This window comes from Oncorhynchus keta, chromosome 27 (assembly GCF_023373465.1).
Source record: "Oncorhynchus keta strain PuntledgeMale-10-30-2019 chromosome 27, Oket_V2, whole genome shotgun sequence".
NCBI lineage: Eukaryota > Metazoa > Chordata > Actinopteri > Salmoniformes > Salmonidae > Oncorhynchus > Oncorhynchus keta.
The window spans coordinates 43,988,998-44,011,446 of NC_068447.1; the positions used below are offsets into that span (position 1 = coordinate 43,988,998).

At 40.6% G+C, this 22,449-nt stretch overlaps 1 protein-coding gene across 8 annotated transcripts in view; it reads right to left on the minus strand.

The window, feature by feature from the left end:
• LOC118360150 (sodium channel protein type 8 subunit alpha-like) overlaps nucleotides 1-22,449 on the minus strand; it is a 90,891-nt gene that overhangs the window by 41,603 nt on the left and 26,839 nt on the right. For 5 of the 8 annotated variants that reach the window (XM_035739356.2, XM_035739353.2, XM_052482524.1 and 2 more), the window contains exons 3-9: nucleotides 21,582-21,700; nucleotides 18,482-18,571; nucleotides 17,974-18,102; nucleotides 16,840-16,931; nucleotides 5,061-5,282; nucleotides 4,830-4,893; nucleotides 2,922-3,063 (exon numbers count right to left, since the gene is read on the minus strand). In XM_035739356.2, the coding sequence (XP_035595249.2) occupies nucleotides 2,922-3,063; nucleotides 4,830-4,893; nucleotides 5,061-5,282; nucleotides 16,840-16,931; nucleotides 17,974-18,102; nucleotides 18,482-18,571; nucleotides 21,582-21,700 (858 nt within the window). Of the gene's footprint in view, nucleotides 1-2,921; nucleotides 3,064-4,829; nucleotides 4,894-5,060; nucleotides 5,283-16,839; nucleotides 16,932-17,168; nucleotides 17,261-17,973; nucleotides 18,103-18,481; nucleotides 18,572-21,581; nucleotides 21,701-22,449 lie in introns of all 8 variants that reach the window. The other 3 variants (XM_035739358.2, XM_035739354.2, XM_052482522.1) reach the window with 1 other exon arrangement.

A 22,449-nucleotide genomic window follows, 5' to 3' on the forward strand; every position in this document is an offset into this window, starting at 1 on the left:
CCTGCATCCCAAACTGCACCCAATTCCCTATATAGTGCACTACTTTAACCATAGCCCTATGGGCCCGGGTCAAAAGTGTCTCGCTATATAGGGAACAAGGTGCCATTTGGGAGGCAGACGTAGTCTCCTTGATTTCCCATACTGTAATCCCCAGGTCCTCATCCTTTCCCTCTCCTCCCTCTGACCACTCCTGCCCTCTCTGCTCCGTATGACAAAGCCTAAGCGTCTCTTTCCACCATTCTAGAGAGCCTGTCTGGCTGAGGAGCTGCATCCCATATGGCACCCTAAATATGTAGTGCACTATGGAATAAGGAGCCAACAGTGTGGAAATTAGGCTGTAAAACAGGCAGCATGAGTCGAGCCAGGGGCCACAGTATGGAGATTAGGCTGTAAAGAAGGCAGTATGAGTCGAGCCAGGAGACACAGTGTGGAGATTAGGCTGTAAAACAGGCAGCATGAGTCGAGCCAGGAGCCACAGTATGTAGATTAAATTGCTGAACTGTAAAAAAGGATAAATTGAGCAAAGAGCCATAGTATGAATATGAGAACGCTGAGCTGCAAGACAGCATGAGTCGATCCAAGAGCCAGCATATGGAGGTGAAGCTGCTAGGCTGAAAGCCTGTGCGAGTTGAGCCCGGAGAACACAGTATTTATATTGGACTGGAGGATGGGGAGTCTTTGGGTCATACAGTAGCAGGTGGAAGGTGGGAGGGATATCTTTCTCTTGACAGGAATCCAGTGTTCTCTACTAGCGGTTGTCCTTGCATGTGTCTGAAATGGCATTCGATACCTATATGTAGTGCACTACTATTGGCCAGTTGCATATTCCACTCTCCTTGAGACACCATCAGACACAAAAATCCCAAGAAAATATATGGCCAAAAGTAGTGCACTATATAGGGAATAGGGTGCCATTTTCCCTGTATCTCAGGTATAAGAAAATACTATCCTCCCTTCCCCCAGGCATTATTGCTATACTGTGCTGTAATCTATACTGTAATGGGGGTGTAAAGATGTAATGTATAATATCACCCAAAGTTAAGCAAATCGGACAGCTGAATATGTGGACAACACATTTTGCATTTGACTCAAAAGTGAAAACCAAACCAATATATAATTTGGTAAAGGATGACCATGTGAAACAACAAGCCTGTCTCACCAGCATAGAGATACAATATCATAGATATACACTACCGTTCAAAAGTTTGGGGTCACTTATAAAACTCCTTGTTTTCCATGAAAACATACTTGAAATTAATTGTAAAACGAATAGGAAATATAGTCAAGACGATGACAAGGTTATAAATAATGATGTTTAATGGAAATAATAATTGTGTCCTTCAAACTTTGCTTTCGTCAAAGAATCCTCCATTTGCAGCAATTACAGGCTTGCAGACCTTGAGCATTCTAGTTGTCAATTTGTTGAGGTAATCTGAAGAGATTTCACCCCATGCTTCTTGAAGCACCTCCCACAAGTTGGATTGGCTTGATGGGCACTTCTTACGTACCATGGGCCTCTGTACGGTCAAGCTTCTCCCACAACAGCTCAATAGGGTTGAGATCCAGTGACTGCACTGGCCACTCCATTATAGACAGAATACCAGCTGACTGCTTTTCCCCTAAATAGTTCTTGCATCGTTTGGAGCTGTGCTTTGGGTCATTGTCCTGTTGTAGGAGGAAATTGGCTCCAATTAAGCGGCGTCCACAGGGTATGGCATGGCGTTGCAAAATGGAGTGATAGCCTGCCTTCTTCAAGATCCCTTTTACCATGTACAAATCTACAACTTTACCACCACCAAAGCACCACCAGACCATCACATTGCCTCCACCATGCTTGACAGATGGCATCAAGCACTCCTCCAGCATAATTTCAGTTTTTCTGCATCTCACAAATATTCTTCATTGTGATGCGAACACCTCAAACTTAGATTTGTCTGTCCATAACACTTTTTTCCAATCTTCCTCTGTCCAGTGTCTGTTTTCTTTTGCAAATTTTAATATTTTATTGGCTTGTCTGAGATATGGCTTTTTCTTTGCAACTCTGCCTAGAAGGCCAGCATCCCGGAGTCGCCTTTTCACTGTTGACGTTGAGATGTTGGTGTTTTGCGGGTACTATTTAATGAAGCTGCCAGTTGAGGACTTCTGAGGCGTCTGTTTCTCAAACTAGACACTAATGTATTTGTCCTTTTGCTCAGTTGTGCACCGGGGCCTCCCACTCCTCTTTCTATTCTGGTTAGAGACAGTTTGCGCTGTTCTGTGAAGGGAGTAGTTCATAGCGTTGTACGAGATCTTCCGTTTCTCGCATGGAATAGCCTTCATTTATCAGAACAAGAATAGACTGATGAGTTTCAGAAGAAAAATCTTTGTTTCTGACCATTTTAAGCCTGTAATCGAACCCACAAATACTGATGCTCCAGATACTCAACTAGTCTAAAAAAGCCCAGTTGTATTGCTTCTGTAATCAGAACAACAGTTTTCAGCTGTGCTAACATAATTGCAAAAGAGTTTCCTAATGATCAATTAGCCTTTTAAAATTATAAACTTGGATTAGCTAACACAACGTGCCATTGGAACACAGGAGTGATGGTTGCTGATAATGGGCCTCTGTACGCCTATGTAGATATTCCATTAAAAAATCAGCCGTTTCCAGCTACAGTAGTCATTTACAACATTAACAATGTCTACACTGTATTTCTGGTCAATTTGATGTTATTTTAATGGGCAAAAAAATAGCTTTTCTTTAAAAAACAAGGACATTTCTAAGTGACCCCAAACTTTTCAACGGTAGTGTATACTGTATATAATACTGTATATCATACTGTTTACCCTATATCATACTGTATGTCCTACTGTATATCATACTGCATAATGTTTATAATAATGTATACCATACTGTTTATCATAATGTATATCATACTCACCAGCATGTAGAGGTTCTCCCAGAAGTCCTGTGTCATGAGTCTGAAGAGAGCCAGGAAAGCCCATCCAAAGCTATCGAAGCTGGTGTAACCGTAGTTTGGATTCCTCCCAGCTTTCATGCATGTGTAGCCCTCGGGGCAGCGGCTGGGGGGAGAGGAGAGAGGGCCACACAGCCATTCAATGACTCATTCAACTGTATACAGTGCATTTGGAAAGTAATCATACCCCTTCACTTTTTCCACATTTTGTTATGTCCCAGCCTTATTTTAAAATTGATTCAACCCCCCCCCCTCATCAATCTCCAAACAATGTCCCATCATTAAAAATCTAAAACTGTATTTGTATTTTTGCAAATGTATTAAAAATAAGAAACTGAAATATGACATTTACATAAGTATTCAGACCCTTTACTCAGTATGTTGTTGGAGACTTGAGTCTTAGTGGGTATGACGCTACAAGCGTGGCACAACTGGATTTGGAGAGTTTCTCCCATTCTTCCCTGCAGATCCTCTCAAGCTCTGTCAGGTTGGATGGGGAGTGTTGTTGCACAGCTATTTTCAGGACTCTCCAGAGATGTTCGATCGGGTTCAAGTCCGGACTCTCGCTGGGAGGACATTCAGAGACTTGTCCCGAAGCCACTCCTGCGTTGTCTTGGCTGTGTGCTTAGGGTTTTTGTCCTGTTGGAAGGTGAACATTCGCCCCAGTCTCAGGTCCTGAGCACTCTGGAGCAGGTTTTCATCAAGATCTCTCTGTATTTTGCGCCGTTCATCTTTGCCTCAATCCTGACTAGTCTCCCAGTCCCTGCCGCTGAAAATATCCTCACAGCATGATGCTGCAACCACCATGCTTCACTGTAGGGATGGTGCTGGTTTCCTCTAAATGTGACATTTAGCATTTAGGCCAAAGAGTTTAATCTTGGTTAAATCAGACCAGATAATCTTGTCCCTCATGGTCAGAGTCTTTAGTGGGCCAAGTGGGCTGTCAAGTGCCTTTTACTGAGGAGTGGCTACTGTCTGGTCACTCTACCATAAAGGCCTGATTGATGGAGTGCTGCATAGATGGATGTCCTTCTGGAAGGTTCTCCCATCTCCACAGAGGAACTCTGGAGCTCTGTCAGAGCATTTGTGTCTTGGTCACCTCCCTGACCAATGCCCTTCTCCCCCTGATTGCTCAGTTTGGCCAGGCAGCCAGCTCTAGGACGAGTATTGACGGTTCCAAACTTCTTCCATTTAAGAATGATGGAGGCCATTGTGTTCTTGGGGACCTTCAATGCTGCAGACATTTTTTGGTACCCTTCCCCAGATCTGTGCCTCGACACAAACCTGTCTCGGAGCTCTACGGACAATTCCCTTGACCTCATAGCTTGGTTTTTGCTCTTACATGCACGGTCAACTGTTGGACCCAAGCAACTGAATTTACCACAGGTGGACTCCAGTCAAGTTGCAGAAACATCTCAAGGATGATCAATGGAAACAGAATGCACCTGAGATCAATTTTAAGTCTCATAGCAAAGGGTCTAAATACTTATGTAAATAAAGTATTTCTGTTTTTTATTTGTAATAAATTTGCAAAAAAAATACAGTTTACGCTTATGGGGTATTGTGTGTAGATTGATCAGGATTTTAATTTTATTTAATCCATTTTAGAATAAGGCAGTAACGTAACAAACGTGGAAAATGTGAAGGGGTCTGAATACTTTCAAAATGCACTGTACAAACAAAAACATCATGGTTGCCGTATCGTACAGTTGTCTGGTTTAATAAAAGGATAAGAGAAGAGTGGGTCTGAAGAGGACAGACAGACAGACAGACAGACAGACAGACAGACAGACAGACAGACAGACAGACAGACAGACAGACAGACAGACAGACAGACAGACAGACAGACAGACAGACAGAGTAGGTACTCACCCAGAATCTGAACTGTTGCCACATAAAAGGGCATCCAATTGTCCAGGCAGGAAGTAGAAATTGGCTGGTGAAAGAAACACACACAGAACAGCATAAAAAAAACATTCTCTCTAGCTATGTAGAGGGATATAGGACAAAGGTTTCCAGAGAATTGAAACCTTTTGCTATGGTGTGCCACTGTGCTCTACAGAACACAACCCTGGTGTGTTTGACTGTGACTAGGCTACTTACTGTCGTTATTGATGTATTCATTCCAGTCGAAGCCTTTGCTGCCGTTGGCCAAGTAGTTCTCGGTGGAGTTGATTGGCCAAATCACGCATTTTTGCCGTAGGTTGCCCATGAAGAGCTGTAGTCCAATCAAAGCGAAGACACTGAGACAGAAGACCGTGAGGATCATAACGTCTGACAATTTCTTCACAGATTGGATTAGAGCACCGACAATGGTCTTCAGGCCTGGAGAGGGAGAAACACACACACACAGACGAACGAACAGACAAACGTACGCACACACGCACAAACCAAGAGGTGATGCAGAAGGTGTGTATACTTGAAGTGTCTTGAAGTTCCCAAACAAGGTGATTGCGATTTTTTAACGATGCTATAGCTACAGTACTGTACTGTACTATCCTGTCTGTTTTAAGGCCATTCCTTCATCAGACAGTATTCAACTAACAGTATATTGTTTGAAGGGAATGGATTGTTCTGAGCAGCCATTATAATACACATATTAAAACCTAATGCCTGAGCTGGGTATTTAATCACATACAATACGAATGTAAATGTTATCAGTATAATACACAGTTTGTATTTTAGCATTAAGGCCTGAGTGGGTGTGGTATATGGCCAATATACCATGGCTAAGACACGACGCAACGCAGAGTGCCTGGACACAGCCCTTAGCCGTGGTACATTGGCCATATATCACAAACCCCAGAGGTGCCTTATTACTCTTATAAATGGGTTACCAATGTTGTTACAGCAGTAAAAATGTTTTGTCATACCCCTGGTATACAGTCTGATATACCACGGATGTCTGTCAATCAGCATTCAGGGCTCAAACCACCCAGTTTAAAACATGTTATATGTTATGTAAAGAGCATTCGGAAAGTGTTCAGACCCCTTCCCTTTTTCCACATTTTGTTACGTTACAGCCTTATTCTAAAATGGATTCAATAAAATAATCTACACACAATAGCCTATAATGACAAAGCGAAAAAGGGTTTTTAGGAAGTTTTGCAAATGTATTAAAAATAAAAATCAGAAATATCTTATTTACATAAATATTCAGACCCTTTGTTATGAGACTCAAAATTGAGCTCAGGTACATCCTGTTTCCATTGATCTTCCTTGAGATGTTTCTACAACTTGATTGGAGTCCACCTGTGGTAAATTCAGTTGATTGGACATGATTTGGAAAGGCACACACCTGTCTATATAAGGTCCCACAGTTGACCGTGCATGTCAGAGCAAAAACCAAGCTATGAGGTTGAAGGAATTGTCTGTAGAGCTCCGAGAAAGGATTGTGTCGAGGCACAGATCTAGGGAAGGGTACTAAAAAATGTCTGCAGCATTGAAGGTCCCCAAGAACACAGTGGCCTCCATCATTCTTAAATGGAAGAAGTTTGGAACCGTCAATACTCATCCTAGAGCTGGCTGCCTGGCCAAACTGAGCAATCAGGGGGAGAAGGGCATTGGTCAGGGAGGTGACCAACACACAAATGCTCTGACAGAGCTCCAGAGTTCCTCTGTGGAGATGGGAGAACCTTCCAGAAGGACATCCATCTATGCAGCACTCCATCAATCAGGCCTTTATGGTAGAGTGACCAGACAGAAGCCACTCCTCAGTAAAAGTCTCGACACCCTGCTTGGAGTTTGCCAAAAGGCACCTAAAAGACTCTCAGACCATGAGAAACAAGATTCTCTGGTCTGATGAAACCAAGATTTAACTATTTGGCCTTAATGCCAAGTGTCACGTCTGGAGGAAACCTGGCCACATCCTTACGGTGAAGCATGGTGGTGGCAGCATCATGCTGCTATTTTTCAGCTGCACGGACTGGGAGTCAGGATCGAGGGAAAGATGAACGGAGGAAAGTACAGAGATCCTTGATGAAAATCTGCTCTGGGGCGAAGGTTCACTTTCCAACAGGACAACGACCCTAAGCACATAGCTAAGACAACGCAGTACTGGCTTCGGGACAAGTCTCTGAATGTCCTTGAGTGGCCCAGCCAGAGCCTGGACTTGAACACGATCGAACATCTCTGGAGAGACCTGAAAATAAATGTGAAGCGACATTCCCCATCCAACCTGACAGAGCTTGAGAGGATCTGCAGAAAAGACTGGGAGAAACTCCCCAAATACAGCTGTGTCAAGCCTGTAGCGTCATACCCAAGAAGACTCGAGGTGCTTCAACATATTAGTGAGTAAAGGAGCAGAATACTTATGTAAATGTGCACTCAGTTTTTAATTTTACATTTGAAAAAATGTCTAAAAAAACAGTTTTTTGCTTTATCATTATGGGGTATTGTTTGTAGATTGATGAGGGTAACAAACAAAAAACAATTTAATCCATTTTAGAATAAGGCTGTAAAGTAAAATGTGGAAAAAGTCAAGGGGTCTGAATACTTTCCCGAATGCACATTGTAAACTGATTATACAAAACATTAAGAACACCTGTTCTTTCCATGTCATAGACTGACCAGGTGAATCCAGCTGAAAGCTATGATCCCTTATTGATGTCACTTGTTTAACCCACTTCAAATCAGTGTAGATGAAGGGGAGGAGACGGGTTAAATAATTATGTTTAAGCCCTGAGACAACTGACACATGCATTGCGTATGTGTGCCATTCAGAGGGTGGATGGGCAAGACAAAAAATATAAGTGCTTTTCAACGGGGTATGGTAGTAGGTGCCAGGCCCATACCCCATACTAATTGCAACGTTGCTGGGTTCTTCACGCTCAAGTTTCCCCTATGTATCAAGAATGCTCCACCATTCAGCCAACTTGACACTAATGTAGGAAGCATTGGAGAGAACATGGGCCAACATCCCTGTGGAATGCTTTTGACACTCTGTAGAGTCTATACCCCCAACAAATTTAGGCTGTTCTGAGGGACAAAGGTTTTGTTGGGGGGGTCAACTCAATATTAGGAAGGTGTTCCTAATATTTGTTATACTCAGTGTATATCAGAAAGGTAAAATTGTCTTTAAGAAGGTGGGCTGAAAAACGGACATTTGATTAAATCTTGGCAAATAGAATACTGAAAGTAGTTTCATTAACATAATCACAGAAATGTTACTTAAATTTACATTTCATTCGTTAAAGACAGTCAAACTTTAGACAAATTTCAACAACTGAACACATACAACACATTTTTAAATACAAAACGAACAAGAAATATTAAAGAGCCATCCCCCTCTGTTCTGAGACACTGTATTGAGACACTCAATGGCTTTATACAGTTAGTCAGAGAAAAATATGACAGAGATAATATGTCACTATTGAACCAGGAAGAGATATCACTATTGAACCAGGAAGAGACCTATAGTATCTTGCCTTTCAAAAGATTTGCACTTCTAGCCAGCAGGGCCAATGGTGGATTACACCTGAACTAGAGGGGGAGGACGAAACAGAACAGTGAAAATCCATAAGAAAGAAAGGAACAGAAAGAAAGGAAGCACAGCAGCACAACAAGGGGGCCATGATAAGAGGACAGAGGCACAAGCAGGCAGGAATCGAAACCAACCACATGCAGGTCATTTAAACTCCAAGGCTGAACAGAAACAATTCAATGCCATTGCCACTCTGTGGCCTTTCCTTTCTTCTTTTCTTGTATTTTATTGTCGTTAGGTTGAAGCACAGACTCTTACCCCTTCTTAGCCCAACCCTACTACAGCCAGACTCTTACCCCTTCTTAGCCCAACCCTACTACAGTCAGACTCTTTCTCCAAACCTACAGAGCATTACTGAAGACAGAATCATATTATTTTACCTTCAGGACAGGCATCATCCTCAGGCAGAACTCACAGTGGCTGAAGCAATGGGTCCATAAAGTGCAGGAGGATTCCAAACATTTCTGGAAACGGAATGTCTCTTACTCTTGAAACCAGAAAGTCCCCTCAAACATGGAACCGAAACCCCTGAGGGGCTTCTGTTGACTCTTTACTTTAGGGGTACTTAAACCTTTTCAGCTCGAGACGCAAATGTGAAATTGAACATCGGTGACCCAAATTGTCATCCAACAACCCAAATTAAGAACAAAATAGTGTGTGATTATAGATGTATTCTCATAACTCGCGACTCACCTCTCACATACCCAGGGCCCATTTTTGGTTTAGACCAAGCCTGCACTAGTGGTACAACAGGCTTTGCCTCTCATTCTATAATATGCTCCCATCTTATGGTGTGTTCAAGACAGCTCGGAACTCAGAACTCGGAACAAGCAAATCGCAGAACTCTGACATCAGTGCATTCAATAGAACTGGGAACTCTGAAAAAAACGAGCTCAGACTGTGATTTTTTTTAAACTGTCATTCAACTTGGAATTACAAATCGGAAACTCTGGCATCTTCCTAGAGTCACGATCTCTCCGACATGAAGAGATCAATGACGACACAATTTTTCAGTTTTTACCAGATTCCCCAGTTGTCTTGAATGCACCAAAAAACGAAACCATTACGATGCCGACTAGTGGCAAAAATGGACCACTAATAAGGCGTCATGCACCTAATCAATATATCGTTGACATAATAAGAAACCATTTTTGCTATATTCTCAGTGACGCTCCTGCGTGAATTTACTTCATACATAATCCAATCCATTTATTCTTAATGGACTTGCCCGAATACCCATACTTGCGGTCTAAATAGTAAGCATTTTGGGTATGCTAATATAATGTTTTTTAGTATATAAAGTTTAAAAGAAAATGCTATGCTTTAAATGCCAGGTCATAATATTTTCGGCTTTTCATGCTATTGAGGAAGAGAATTGTCTTTTCATACCCACGTGTATTTGACAACAGCTGATAATCATCTGATAATCAGGTAAGAGGACACGCTATACCAAAATTATGGAATGGTGGGAAACAACATTAGATTATGCATTCTAAGGACGAACGTGGGCTATCTAACCCCCTGCCTATATTTCTCACAGAAACCACTTTATGTCACCAATTTTACTTGGGACACTTTCCCTGGCTGCCAAACCTCTTGCTCAACTAATAATCTAATATTTTTCCTCGAAACAAAAACTAAGTCATTCCAGCAAAACAATTTTGAGGTAAATATATTTAATATTTAATAATTTAAGAAAAAGTAATGTATAATCTAATTAAGTTATATACTGTATATACCATTAGGGGAGCCTAAACATTCATAATTTACTGATTTAATAAAGCAGTACAATTTAAGGTGAGTATGATTGGAGCAATCCAATGCAAGTCTATGGTACATACATTTTTTGGGAGATGATTTGGTGCAGAAATGAAAGGAGGCACCTACACCCAAAGCCTCATCATAGTGAGAATATATACAGTGCCTTCGGAAAGTGTTCAGACCCATTGACTTTTCCAACATTTTGTTACGTTACAGCCTTATTCTAAAATGGATGAAAAAAAAAGATCCTCAGCAATCTACACACAAAACCTCATAATGACAAAGCGAAAAAAAAAATTAAAATTTTGATTTCATTTACATAAGTATTCAGATCCTTTGCTATGAGACTCGAAATTGAGCTCAGGTGCTTCCTGTTAACATTGATCATCCTTGAGATGTTTCTACAACTTGATTGTTGTCCACCTATGGTAAATTAAATTGATTGGACATGATTTGGAAAGGCACACACCTGTCTATATCTATACAGTTGACATTGCATGCCAGAGCGAAAACCAAGCCATGAGGTCAAAGGAATTGTCCGTAGAGCGCCGAGACAGGATTGTGTCGAGGCACAAATCTGGGGAAGGGTACCAAAAAATGTCTGCAGCATTGAAGATCCCCAAGAACACATGGGCCTCCATCATTCTTAAATGGAAGAAGTTTGGAACCACCAACACTCTTTCTAGAGCTGTCCGGCCAGTCAAACTGAGCACACGGGGGAGAAGGGCATTGGTCCGGGAGGTGACCAAGAACTTGATGGTCACTCTGACAGAGCTCCAGAGTTGTGGAGATGGGAGAACCTTTCAGAAGGACAACCATCTCTGCAGCACTCCATCAATCAGGCCTTTATGGTGCCTTTATGGTAGAGCGACCAGACGAAAGCCACTCCTCAGCAAAAGGCACATGACAGCCTGCTTAGAGTTTGCCAAAAGGCACCTAAAGACTCTCAGACAATGAGAAACAAGATTCTCTGGTCTGATGAAATCAAGATTGAACTCTTTGGCCTGAATGCCAAGCGTCAGGTCTGGAGGATACCTGGCACCATCCGTACGGTGAAGCATGGTGGTGGCAGCTGTGGGGATGTTTTTCAGCGGCAGGGACTGGGAGACTAGTCAGGATCGAGGCAAAGTTGAACGGAGGTAAGTACAGAGAGATCCTTGATGAATACCTGCTCCAGAGTGCTCAGGACCTCAGACTGGGGCGAAGGTTCACCTTCCAACAGGACAACAACCCGAAGCACACAGCCAAGACAACGCAGGAGTGGCTTCGGGACAAGTCTCTGAATGTCCTTGAGTGGCCCAGTCAGAACCCAGACTTGAACCCGATCTCTGGAGAGACCTGAAAATAGCTGTGCAGCAGCGCTCCCCATCCAAGAAGACAGAGCTTGAGAGGATCTGCAAAGAATGGGAGAAACTCCCCAAATACAGGTGTGCCAAGTTTGTCGTGTCATACCCAAGAAGACTTGGGGCTGTAGTCACTGCCAAAGGTGCTTCAACAAAGTACTGAGTAAAGGGACTGAACACTTATGTAAATGTCATGTTTTTTATAAATGAGCAAAAATGTCTAAAAAACTGTTTTTGCTTTGTCATTATGGGGTATTGTGTGTAGACTGATGAGAGGAAAAAAATATGTAATACATTTTAGAATAAGGCAGTAGCCTAACAAAATGTGGAAAAAAGTCAAGAGGTCTGAATACTTTCCCAAAAGCACTGTAAAGTAACGTGTGATGCCATTTAGTTTCAATTTTTGATTAAAATAAGATACCAACACTGTACAGAAGTTACCATGAATTTGGCAGTAAATTGGTATTTCATATTACATGGTATCAAAGCAAGTACTGTGTAATGACAGTATTTTACTGTAATTACAAGGGATTGGTGCAAGCAGGTTGGCTGCTAAATCAAGTGTTTACAAACTTTACAGCATATTAATGAATATTTGGTGTTTTATATCAACTGCACTTCTAGAGGCCTTAACAAAGGCTTCCAAACTTGCAGCGACTACAGGGAAAACAAACCAAAAGGACATGGCAAAATGCTCAACCATTTAAGGTTTAAGACGCTGCCACTCCAATCTGTCCCCTGTAAATGTTTAATTGATGGGGCACTGTAACCACATACGAATTAAATTGGTACAGCATTCTAACTTAAGGGTGCAACAAATATAGCCTCTCACAAGGCACGACACAAAATATGTTAATGCATCAGTAACAACAATACCATGCACTCACTAGCGGTCAAAAGGTTTTTGGCACTGCAAAAATACGGTACGGCACTGTATTCTGTGGGGTGAAATTACAGAACCATTCAAAATACAGCAATTATTTCCCAGGCCACAACATTTTCCCACAATTCACCATAATTTACAGTATGCTGCAATAAAACGTATTTTACTGTTGATAATACAAAACATTACCGTATAATTTACAGTTTTCCATTACAGTGTAGAGTTAACTACAAAAAAATATAGAAATAAAATATAATTCAATACACTAATTTTAACTCAACAGAGGGGGAAAACACTGCTTTTCTAAAAATATATATTTTATTAAGCAACAAAAAATGTGTAAAGAGTGGCCACTTATTTCCCTTCACAGTTTGTTTGCCTAAGCATACCCATCATCACATACTTAATAGTATGTTGATATTTATTTTTACTGTATACATTTTTACTACACAGTACTTTCTAAAAAAGTATGTAGTATGATTAGCCCACATTAAGTATTTTTAGTAAGTGGTAGGCGAGACTTCGGACACGGCCATTGACTATTATCCAATCAGCGTTTTCTTTAAATTAATCTGAGATAAGTATTTGTTTATTTTTGTCACCTCACTGCTTTGACATCACCTGAGTTGTCAATACAACAGATTTCCCCAAAAATGTTCCATCAAAATAAGAGAAAACAGCAGTTACTCTGTTCTGTGAGAAGAACAATAACCCAGTGAGTAAACAGGTTAAAATGACATCATTACAACTAGAAACAGGTCATCATGATGTAATTTCAGCATGAAGTTATCATTAGGTCATTTCAACCAGTTTTGCCCAGCTTTGTGTGCTGAGGATAAAGAACCACATTTGACCATCCTTCATATATCATATCATGTACTTTACCAGTCAAAGGTTCAGACACACGCACTCATTCAAGGGTTTTTCTTTATTTTTACTATTTTCTACATTGTAGAATAATAGCGAAGACATCACAACTATGAAACAACACATTTGGAATCATGTAGTAACCAAAAAAGTGTTAAACAAATCCAAATATATTTTAGATTCTTCAAAGTAGCCACGCTTTGCTTTGATGACAGCTTTGCACACTCTTGGCATTCTCTCAACCAGCTTCACCTGGAATGCTTTTCCAACAGTCTTGAAGGAGTTCCCACATATGCTTAGCACTTGTTGGCTGCTTTTCCTTCACTCTGCGGTCCAACTCATCCCAAACCATCTCAATTGGGTTGAGGTCGGGTGATTGTGGAGGCCAGGTCATCTGATGCAGCACTCCATCACCCGCCTTCTTTGTCAAATAGCCTTTACACAGCCTGGAGGTGTGTTGGGTCATTGTCCTGTTGAAAAACAAATGATAGTCCCACTAAGCGCAAACCAGATGTGATGCCTTATCGGTGCAGAACGCTGTGCTAGCCATGCTGGTTAAGTGTGCCTTGAATTCTAAATAAATCACTGACAGTGTCACCAGCAAAGCACCCCCACACCTCCTCCTCCATGCTTCACTGTGGGAACCACACATGCAGAGCTCATCCGTTCACCTACTCTGCATCTCACTAAAACACGGCAGTTGGAACCAAAAATCTCAAATTTGAACTCCAGACCAAATGACAGATTTCCACCAGTCTAATTGCTCGTGTTTCTTGGCCCAAGTAAGTCTCTTGTTATTATTGGTGTACTTTAGTAGTGGTTTCTTTGCAGCAATTCAACCATGAAGGCCTGATTCACACAGTCTCCCCTAAACGGTTGCTGTTGAGATGTGTCTGTTACTTGAACTCCGTGAATAATTTATTTGGGCTGCAATCTGAGGTGCAGTTAACTCTAATGAACTTATCCTCTGCAGCAGAGGTAACTCTGTGTCTTCCTTTCCTATGTCGGTCCTCATGAGAGGCAGATTCATCATAGCGCTTGATGGTTTTTGCACTTGAACAAACTTTCAAAGTTCTTGACATTTTCAAGATTGACTGACCTTCATGTCTTAAAGTAATGATGGAATGTCATTTCTCTTTGCATATTTGAGCTGTTCTTGCCATAATATGGACTTGGTCTTTTACCAAATAGGGCTATCTTCTGTATATCTCCCCTACCTTGTCACAACACAACTTTTCCTTAAGAAGGAAAGAAATCCCACAAATTAACTTTTAACAAGGCACAGCTGTTAATTGCAATGCATTCCAGGTGACTACCTCATGAAGCTGGTTGAGAGAATGCCAAGAGTGTGCAAAGCTGTCATCAAGGCAAAGGGTGGCTACTTAAAAGAACCTCAAATCTAAAATATATTTGGATTTGTTTAACACTTTTTTGGTTACTACATGATTCCATTTGTGCTATTTCATAGTTTTGGTGTCTTCACTATTATTCTACAAACGGGAAAATAGTAAAAATAAAGAAAAACCCTTGAATGAGTGTGTGTGTCCAAACTTTTGACTGGTACTGTATGTACTGTAGGTACCGTATGAGTTGACTCAATTAAAGGTTAGTGGGTCATTCAGTCCCCCCATCAGCATTCTACAACGCTTTAGAATATCAGCAGAAAATATGCTTGTGTTCTACTTTCTTGTCAAGTATTATTTCTAAAAAGGTATCATCAAAATAAACAAAACAGCAACCGAAAACTGGAAAAACAAACGATTTCACTGCCATTTTGATATCAGCCAAGCTTCTTGGTAGGCTAATACTGTAAAGCAAGTGACTAAAAAGCATCATGCAGCATAAAATATGTCCACAAACTAGGCTTGGCAGTCTTCATCAATAATAGATATATTCACAGCCATATATATAGAGAGTTCACAGCCATACGTTCCGAGAAGCCACCTTTTCCTCCATAGCGATTATTAAGTGAATATTAATGCTTCCATTTGTGCTGTTTATTTTTTAAATTTCTCTTCTTTTTGTTTGTGTTTTGCCCTTTTTTCTCACAATTTCGTGATATCCAATTGCAATCTTATCTTGCAACTCCCCAAACGGGCTGGGGAGAGGCAAAGGTCGAGTCATGCGTCCTCCGAAACATGACCTGCCAAACCGCACTTCTTAATGCCCGCCCAACCCGGAAGTCAGCCGCACCAATATGTCGGAGGAAACACCGTTCAACTGACGACCGAAGTCAGCCTGCAGGCACCCTGCCCGTCACAAGGAGTCGCTAGACCGCGATGAGCCAAGTAAAGCCCTCCCCTAACCCGGGCAACGCTGGGCCAATTGTGCGCCGCCCTACCGGACTCCCGGTTACAGCTGGTATCAAATCAAATCAAATGTATTTATATAGCCCTTCGTACATCAGCTGATATCTCAAAGTGCTGTACAGAAACCCAGCCTAAAACCCCAAACAGCAAGCAATGCAGGTGTAGTGACGCCTTAGACCACTGCGCCACATGGGAGGCTGAAAGCAAGGCGTGAAAGCAGATATGCAATTTGTTGAAGATACAACACGTTATCCAGAATGCTAATCACTAAGAAAGTCTGTTCAATTCGCTGCTCTGTTTTGCTTGTTTACAGTGGGTCATTTCATAGGTCATTTGTCGGAGGTGCTCTCGTATTGTTACATCAACACCAACAAATTCAAGAGTAAAGTTCTAAATGGATGCTAACATGGCAGCCGTTCTAAAACCTGGTCTAACTCTCTATATATATGTTTCTGGATATATTCTGTGGGCTGTCGCTAAGAGCTATGTCAGCTCTCAACTTGACGTCAACATACTCTAGCTTTCTTCTTCAAGTCGGATACATAGAGTAAAATTCGGAAATTTCCATCCTTTGTAATAAATCATGTAAATGGATTTTTGTTAATTGAATATTTTCTTCCAAGCCAATTATCAAGTTATTTTTATATTATATGAATAATTATCTTCATCTTCCGAAAAAACCTGGAGGCTTTATCCAATGGTGAAAGTACTATGGATGAGCTTTACTGTAGCTGATGAGCTCAACTGTCTTCGACAAAGTGTATAGTACAGCGAATTAGTAAAGGTTAGTTAACTATAAGCTATTCCTTATGTTAAGCTAAAGAAAAATGTATCCCATATATAATCAACATATATATTTGACTTTGTCTCTGGTTGTATTCTGGTGATATGCTATCGGACTGGTACTGTCAGTGTACTTTTCTTTATAATAGCCATTTGCAGCGGCCTACAGCAATTTCTGAGGAGAACCACAGCTGCCTTGGAAATTAGAGCCTTATTTAGGATGAGAGTTTTAGTAGAAGAGAGTGCAGACACGTTGGAGGGCCCTGGAGTAGACTGCAAAGCCTATCAAAAATGTATTAGTACCATTTTTGATAATTTTGGAAAAAAATAAATAAAAATGATTATTATTTCCAAATCTTTTTTTTGTTGCTTACAAATTATAATAATAGTGAGTATAAGAAAAGTAAAAGGGTGAGATATAAGTATCAGCCTTAGTGTTTAAACTGAATCTCACCTGGTATGACAGAGATAGTTTTCAATGCTCGGAGAACTCTGAATGTTCTCAGCGCAGAGACATTGCCCAGGTCCACAAACTCTGTTATATATCTGTAAACAGGGGAAGGATCACACACAAACAAACACCAATGACAAAACCACACGCAAGAGCACCACAACACCACCACGCACGCTACGCACGCACCGAACCAGGAAGTAACCACGACGCCACTCACAGAGCCTGTCCACTGAAGGGGAGGAAAGGAAAAAGGAAAGAAAAAACACAACCCACAATACACCTAACACTGACCCCATGGACCAAACCCCCATTCCCCCATCCTGTCTTACCTGGAATTACAGAAATAGTTTTCAATGCCCTCAACACTCTGAACGTGCGCAGAGCTGAGACATTGCCTAGGTTTACAAACTCTGTTATATACCTGCAGAATCAAATCAAAGTTACAAACTCTTGTTATTTACACACAGATACAATCACAAATGTAGTGGTTCAACAGAAGCACTTCTTGATGTTTAAGATATTCAAAGCCCAAGTCGCTGAACTAGTTCTACGTATCATCAAAAACATGGTAGTATATAGTTATAAATAGTTAGCGTTATAGTTAGTTTGTAAAAAAATGTCATGTATTAGTAACTATACATCTATATCATGTCAAATTCAACATGGTTGAGAGCAAATTGAGAGAGAGAGAGAGAGAGAGAGAGAGAGAGAGAGAGAGAGAGAGAGGAGAGAGAGAGAGAGAGAGAGAGAGAGAGAGGAGAGAGAGAGGAGAGAGAGAGAGAGAGAGAGAGAGAGAGAGAGAGAGAGAAGAGAGAAGAGAGAAGAGAGAGAGAGAGAGAGAGAGAGAGAGAGAGAGAGAGAGAGAGAGAGAGAGAGAGAGAGAGAGAGAGAGAGAGAGAGAGAGAGAGAGAGAGAGAGAGAGAGAGAGAGATAAGGAAGTATACAGGAACAGTCAGGAACCTTTCTGTAAACACCTGATTGAACCACTCTTTCCCAATGTAAAGAGAAAGAGAGAAAGACTGGACAGTCAAAATAACTTGAGATGTATTTATGCTCTACTCAATGATCTCACACAGTAATAATGCTAAGTATTTCTTATAAGAAGGAACAGGTAGGTATGAGTCTGATACTTACGCCATAGAAATGACCATGAAATCCAGCCAGTTCCATGGATCCCTTAGGAATGTAAACCCATCTATACAGAATCCTCGAGCGACAATTTTTACAAGAGATTCAAACGTATAAATCCCTGTGAACGTGTACCTGGAAGACAGAAGCATGATCAGAATTAGCAATTTATCAAATCCATGAACAACAAAGAGTTTTTATTTGTTGAAATGATGCACTGGTAAAACACTAAGGCGTCGTCCGAATACCCAAACTTGCGTTCTAAATAGACCGTTTTATAGTATGTTGGAAATGAGTATGGCCTAATTGGCAGGATTTAATTTTATTACACGGTATGTAGTTTTAGTAAGTAGTAGGCGAGAAAGATTTCAGACACAACATACGACTTTTGAGCACGGTTAGTAATACACCAATGATAAAAATGGATCTGATGTTGGTTGAGACATGCATAATAAACTTGTTCTAGTATTTTACTATATACTTGTGTAGATAAATATAATAAACATGTACTTACTCTACTTGTTTGGACCACTCAGGAGGATCACTAAAAGTCATGAATATACAGTTGGTCAAAATAGTACACATAATGATCATGCTGAAAAGAGTGAGGAAATGAATTAAGGAAACGTCCAGAGATTCACAGTGGGAGACAAACCCCCAAAATGTCATCCAAAACAGTTTACTATCTATCACATTACGTTTGATGGTCCTTTTCCATTCAGTTCATGCAGATTATGTACAGTCTTTTCACTCTCTCTCATAGGAGATATGGATGACTCGACAGAAGTGGTGCAAATTGCAGTCCCAACCCCCCAAAAAAACATGTAAAAAAAACAGGTGTCTCCAAACTTAGGACATTTATTTACATCATGATACAAGTACTGTATGTTCTAATTCAACCAAAGGCTATTACAAACATATTGTTAAATTAAAATAGAACAAAGTCATTGTTTATACACCTATTTATATTGAGCGGTGGCTGTGCATGGCTCTCTATTACTTCTTCACTATGTTTCGGTAGCGACAAATTTAGTGGAGCGGTAAGGAATTTGGGTAAATATTTCAAATATGCAATACAAGCAAAGTGTGTGAGTAGTATAAATTATATATTTCTGAAAGTTTGGGAAAAATAGGATCCAAATGGTATTCTTTTTTGCACCCCTTCTGTAGAATGACCCATATCCTACTACTGTAGTACTACTGAACCATGCTACTGCATACTATAAATACAGATTTAGGATCTTAATCTGATCACCCTGTTGCAGGAGAACTTTCCTGCAATGCAGGATATTTAAAACGTGTATGTGACGATTAAAAAGGCTTCTGACGTTTGTCATTTCCATTTTGAAAATTCAGACTTGATTTTTCCTGATGAAAAATGTATCGCCCCCTACAATTTTTTTTCTCCATTAATTATAATTTCCTGTTGCTGCAGGATAATGTTCCTGCTGTATCAAACTGGCTCAAATTGAGATCCTACATTTGTAGAACTATTCATACATCTGCAAAAGGCAAGAATGAACACATCAAATCTAGCTAAAAGTATATCCTAATGGACTTTTCATAGTAGATTAACTCAACACTAACTGAAATACTAGTACAATGGGTTAAGTGTGTCCACAGGTCACATATAGGTTCCCCCTAAAACCATTATTTCCCATTAAATATTGATCTAATGTATAGGTGGTGGGAGTGGACAGCCCCCTATTCCCTTTATAGACCCCTGTGGGCCCTTGTCAAACATAGTGCACTATAATGGTGCCATTTGGGATGTAACCATGAACCATACTGCACTCTACATTTCAAGACTAACAAGGCTTCACCACAGGAAAAAAACGCGGTAGTGTGAAGGAAACTCCCAATGTCAGCAGTAGAGCAATCAGGGATGTATTTCAATATTCTAAAGTGACTTCCTCTCCTCTACGTCTCATTTCCTTTATCTACACTGATCTCAAAACAGACCATGTGAAAATCAAAACCGAGTCTATCTAGCAATGAATTACATCTCACCTGTCTAGTGGTTTAATGACAAAGAGAAGAGAAGCGACCAGTAGGAGACAAGGAGAGGACACATCTTTAGACTATTGAGATGCAACCCTGATGTGTCAGCAGACCCACATGGCAGGCTGTGATTGGTGCTGAGTGGGAAGTCCAATCTCGGAAGTGATTGACATGATCAAACTTTTCAAGACAGGATTAACCTTGAAGTAGTAGGCCTTATAGTACCAACAATTTCAAGGATTTCAATAACTAAGACTCATCAGGCCTGTATTCTCAAAATGTCTCACAGTATGAGTGCTGATCTAAGATCAGGTCCTCCCTGTCCATATATTTTGTATTCATTATAACTTAAAACTGATTCGAGATCAGCACTCCTAGTCTGAGAAGCTTTATGACTTTGAGGCCTGGATTTGTGTGACTGTTAAAATAGCAGCAACCCCCATATTAATTTCACTCTCAAATCTCAAAGTAATACTTCAAAACAGGTTGTCTGTGGTATTCGAGCACAATCTCTTGTGGGTGCATGGATGGACTGTGGGTCAAATACACATTTTGTAACTGGATATGTCTATACATCTACCTGTCGAGTCTGTAGCGATATATAATGTCTATAAGTCAGTGTCCAGGTCAGGATCACGAATGAGGATCAGTTTCAGTGCTATTTTCATCATCTTAATAGATCGATGGATGTAGGATGTATGGACTAAGCCATCTGACCTACTCTTATATTGGTAGACAATAGCTATCCCTTCTATAAACATCTAAAGACGGGATGTGACATCATTATTAGTCAGAGTTCCCTCCCCTTCTCCATGGCTGAGTCATCCTGAGGAAATAATACATTATAAGGGGGTAATTTATCATAACAAGTCTTAATACACTATAACTGAATAATACTGGATTAATACCTGCATTCTTATGGAAGTCACTCTTACACTAGCCCTCCACTCCTCCCCTCTCCCAATTTAACAATCTGCTCTGATCAGTTCCGTAAGCGTAAACATAGGTATGTCTACGTTACCTAAGGTTTCTGTGGAAATCATTGGGTGCTAGCCTGGGTTAATAGGTACCAGAAGTCTCCCAAAAAAAGGGAAAGAAGAAAAAGTAATCCCTCTTTTTTAGAAGACTTTAGAAGCCCCTCTACAAGGGGGCTTAGTAAGAGGGTTTATGGTTGTCAGGTTAAGGATTGATTAAATGTAAAACCATACATGTACTCTTTCCAAGATTAAGGATCATCTACTTTGGCATTTACCCATTCTCATTGGTGGTTTAATCTTCAATTTAACGAGCATATCCATGTATTTTTCCCCACTGTGGTTTAACAGTCTTGCCCTTGCTGATATCTGCAGCTTTCAGACTCTATAGCGCTGACTGTACATCCAAAAACTTCGCCCTGGCTTATTCCATATAGTGCACTATAAAGCGAATCGGGTGCCATTTTGAACATCAACCCATGACATGATACAGTCTATACTACCAACACTGAAGCAGCAGCCATATGAACAGTAATAGCAGCATGCAGCAGAAACAGAAGGAGCAACATCAACGTGAATACTCTAAACGAACAGGAAAGACTGTTGTCTCTCCTGGTAGGACACCATTTGAAAGGATATGAATGTATCAAAATTTTTATAGCTATTCGCCTGAAAAGATTAAAAGGACTTATGATGTACAAGGCAGGGTTGGCACTAAAGCGGAAGATTGTCTTCCCTCTGTTTAGCACTATGAATGTCTGTGGAGAGAAAGAAACAACGAGAAAGGGATCAAGAGAAACAGAGAAGTGAAATATTGAAGTAATCATTTAAGGCATGCACACCCAAAATAGCTAGAGGTGGTTCATCCATCCATATGTGCTCACAAAAATGTCAGATAAAACATAAGTCTACAACATACATCATACCAAACTTTTATGTATAATATAGACATTCATCTATTATTTCAACAGAAAATTCCCAATACCGGTATTCTATTCTACCAGAATATATACTGTTGGTTTTGTGTAAAAAAAAAAAAAAAATCACCTTTCACGAACAAAAAGCATAAATCTATAATTTTCTAATTCTCCATTTTATCCTACATCAGATCAACATAGGTAAACTACAGATTTGAAATACTGCACTATGCAACATCCTGAAAATGGCCACCAAGCAAACTCGATGCAGGACAGAGGCAGCCTCTAATCTCTGAGTTTTACACATCAGCCCCTCTCACCCAATCATAACGTGAAATGTGCAGTGTGTAGAGAAATGTCCTGTCGTAATGTTTCAGCTCCTGCCTCTACATTGTGTCCTGCCCTGCCTGCCGTTGATGGCTGTAGTGGTTTTGAAAGGAGTGGAAGCAAGCAGAGGGACCGAAGGAGGAGGAAGGGGCTGGCCAACCTCTTTCAGCAGATAACCTCATAATTGTTTCAATAAAACATGACAATTTGCATGAAACTTTAATGAGACCCTGTGTGCATTTGCAAAAGTGATATGTACCCTT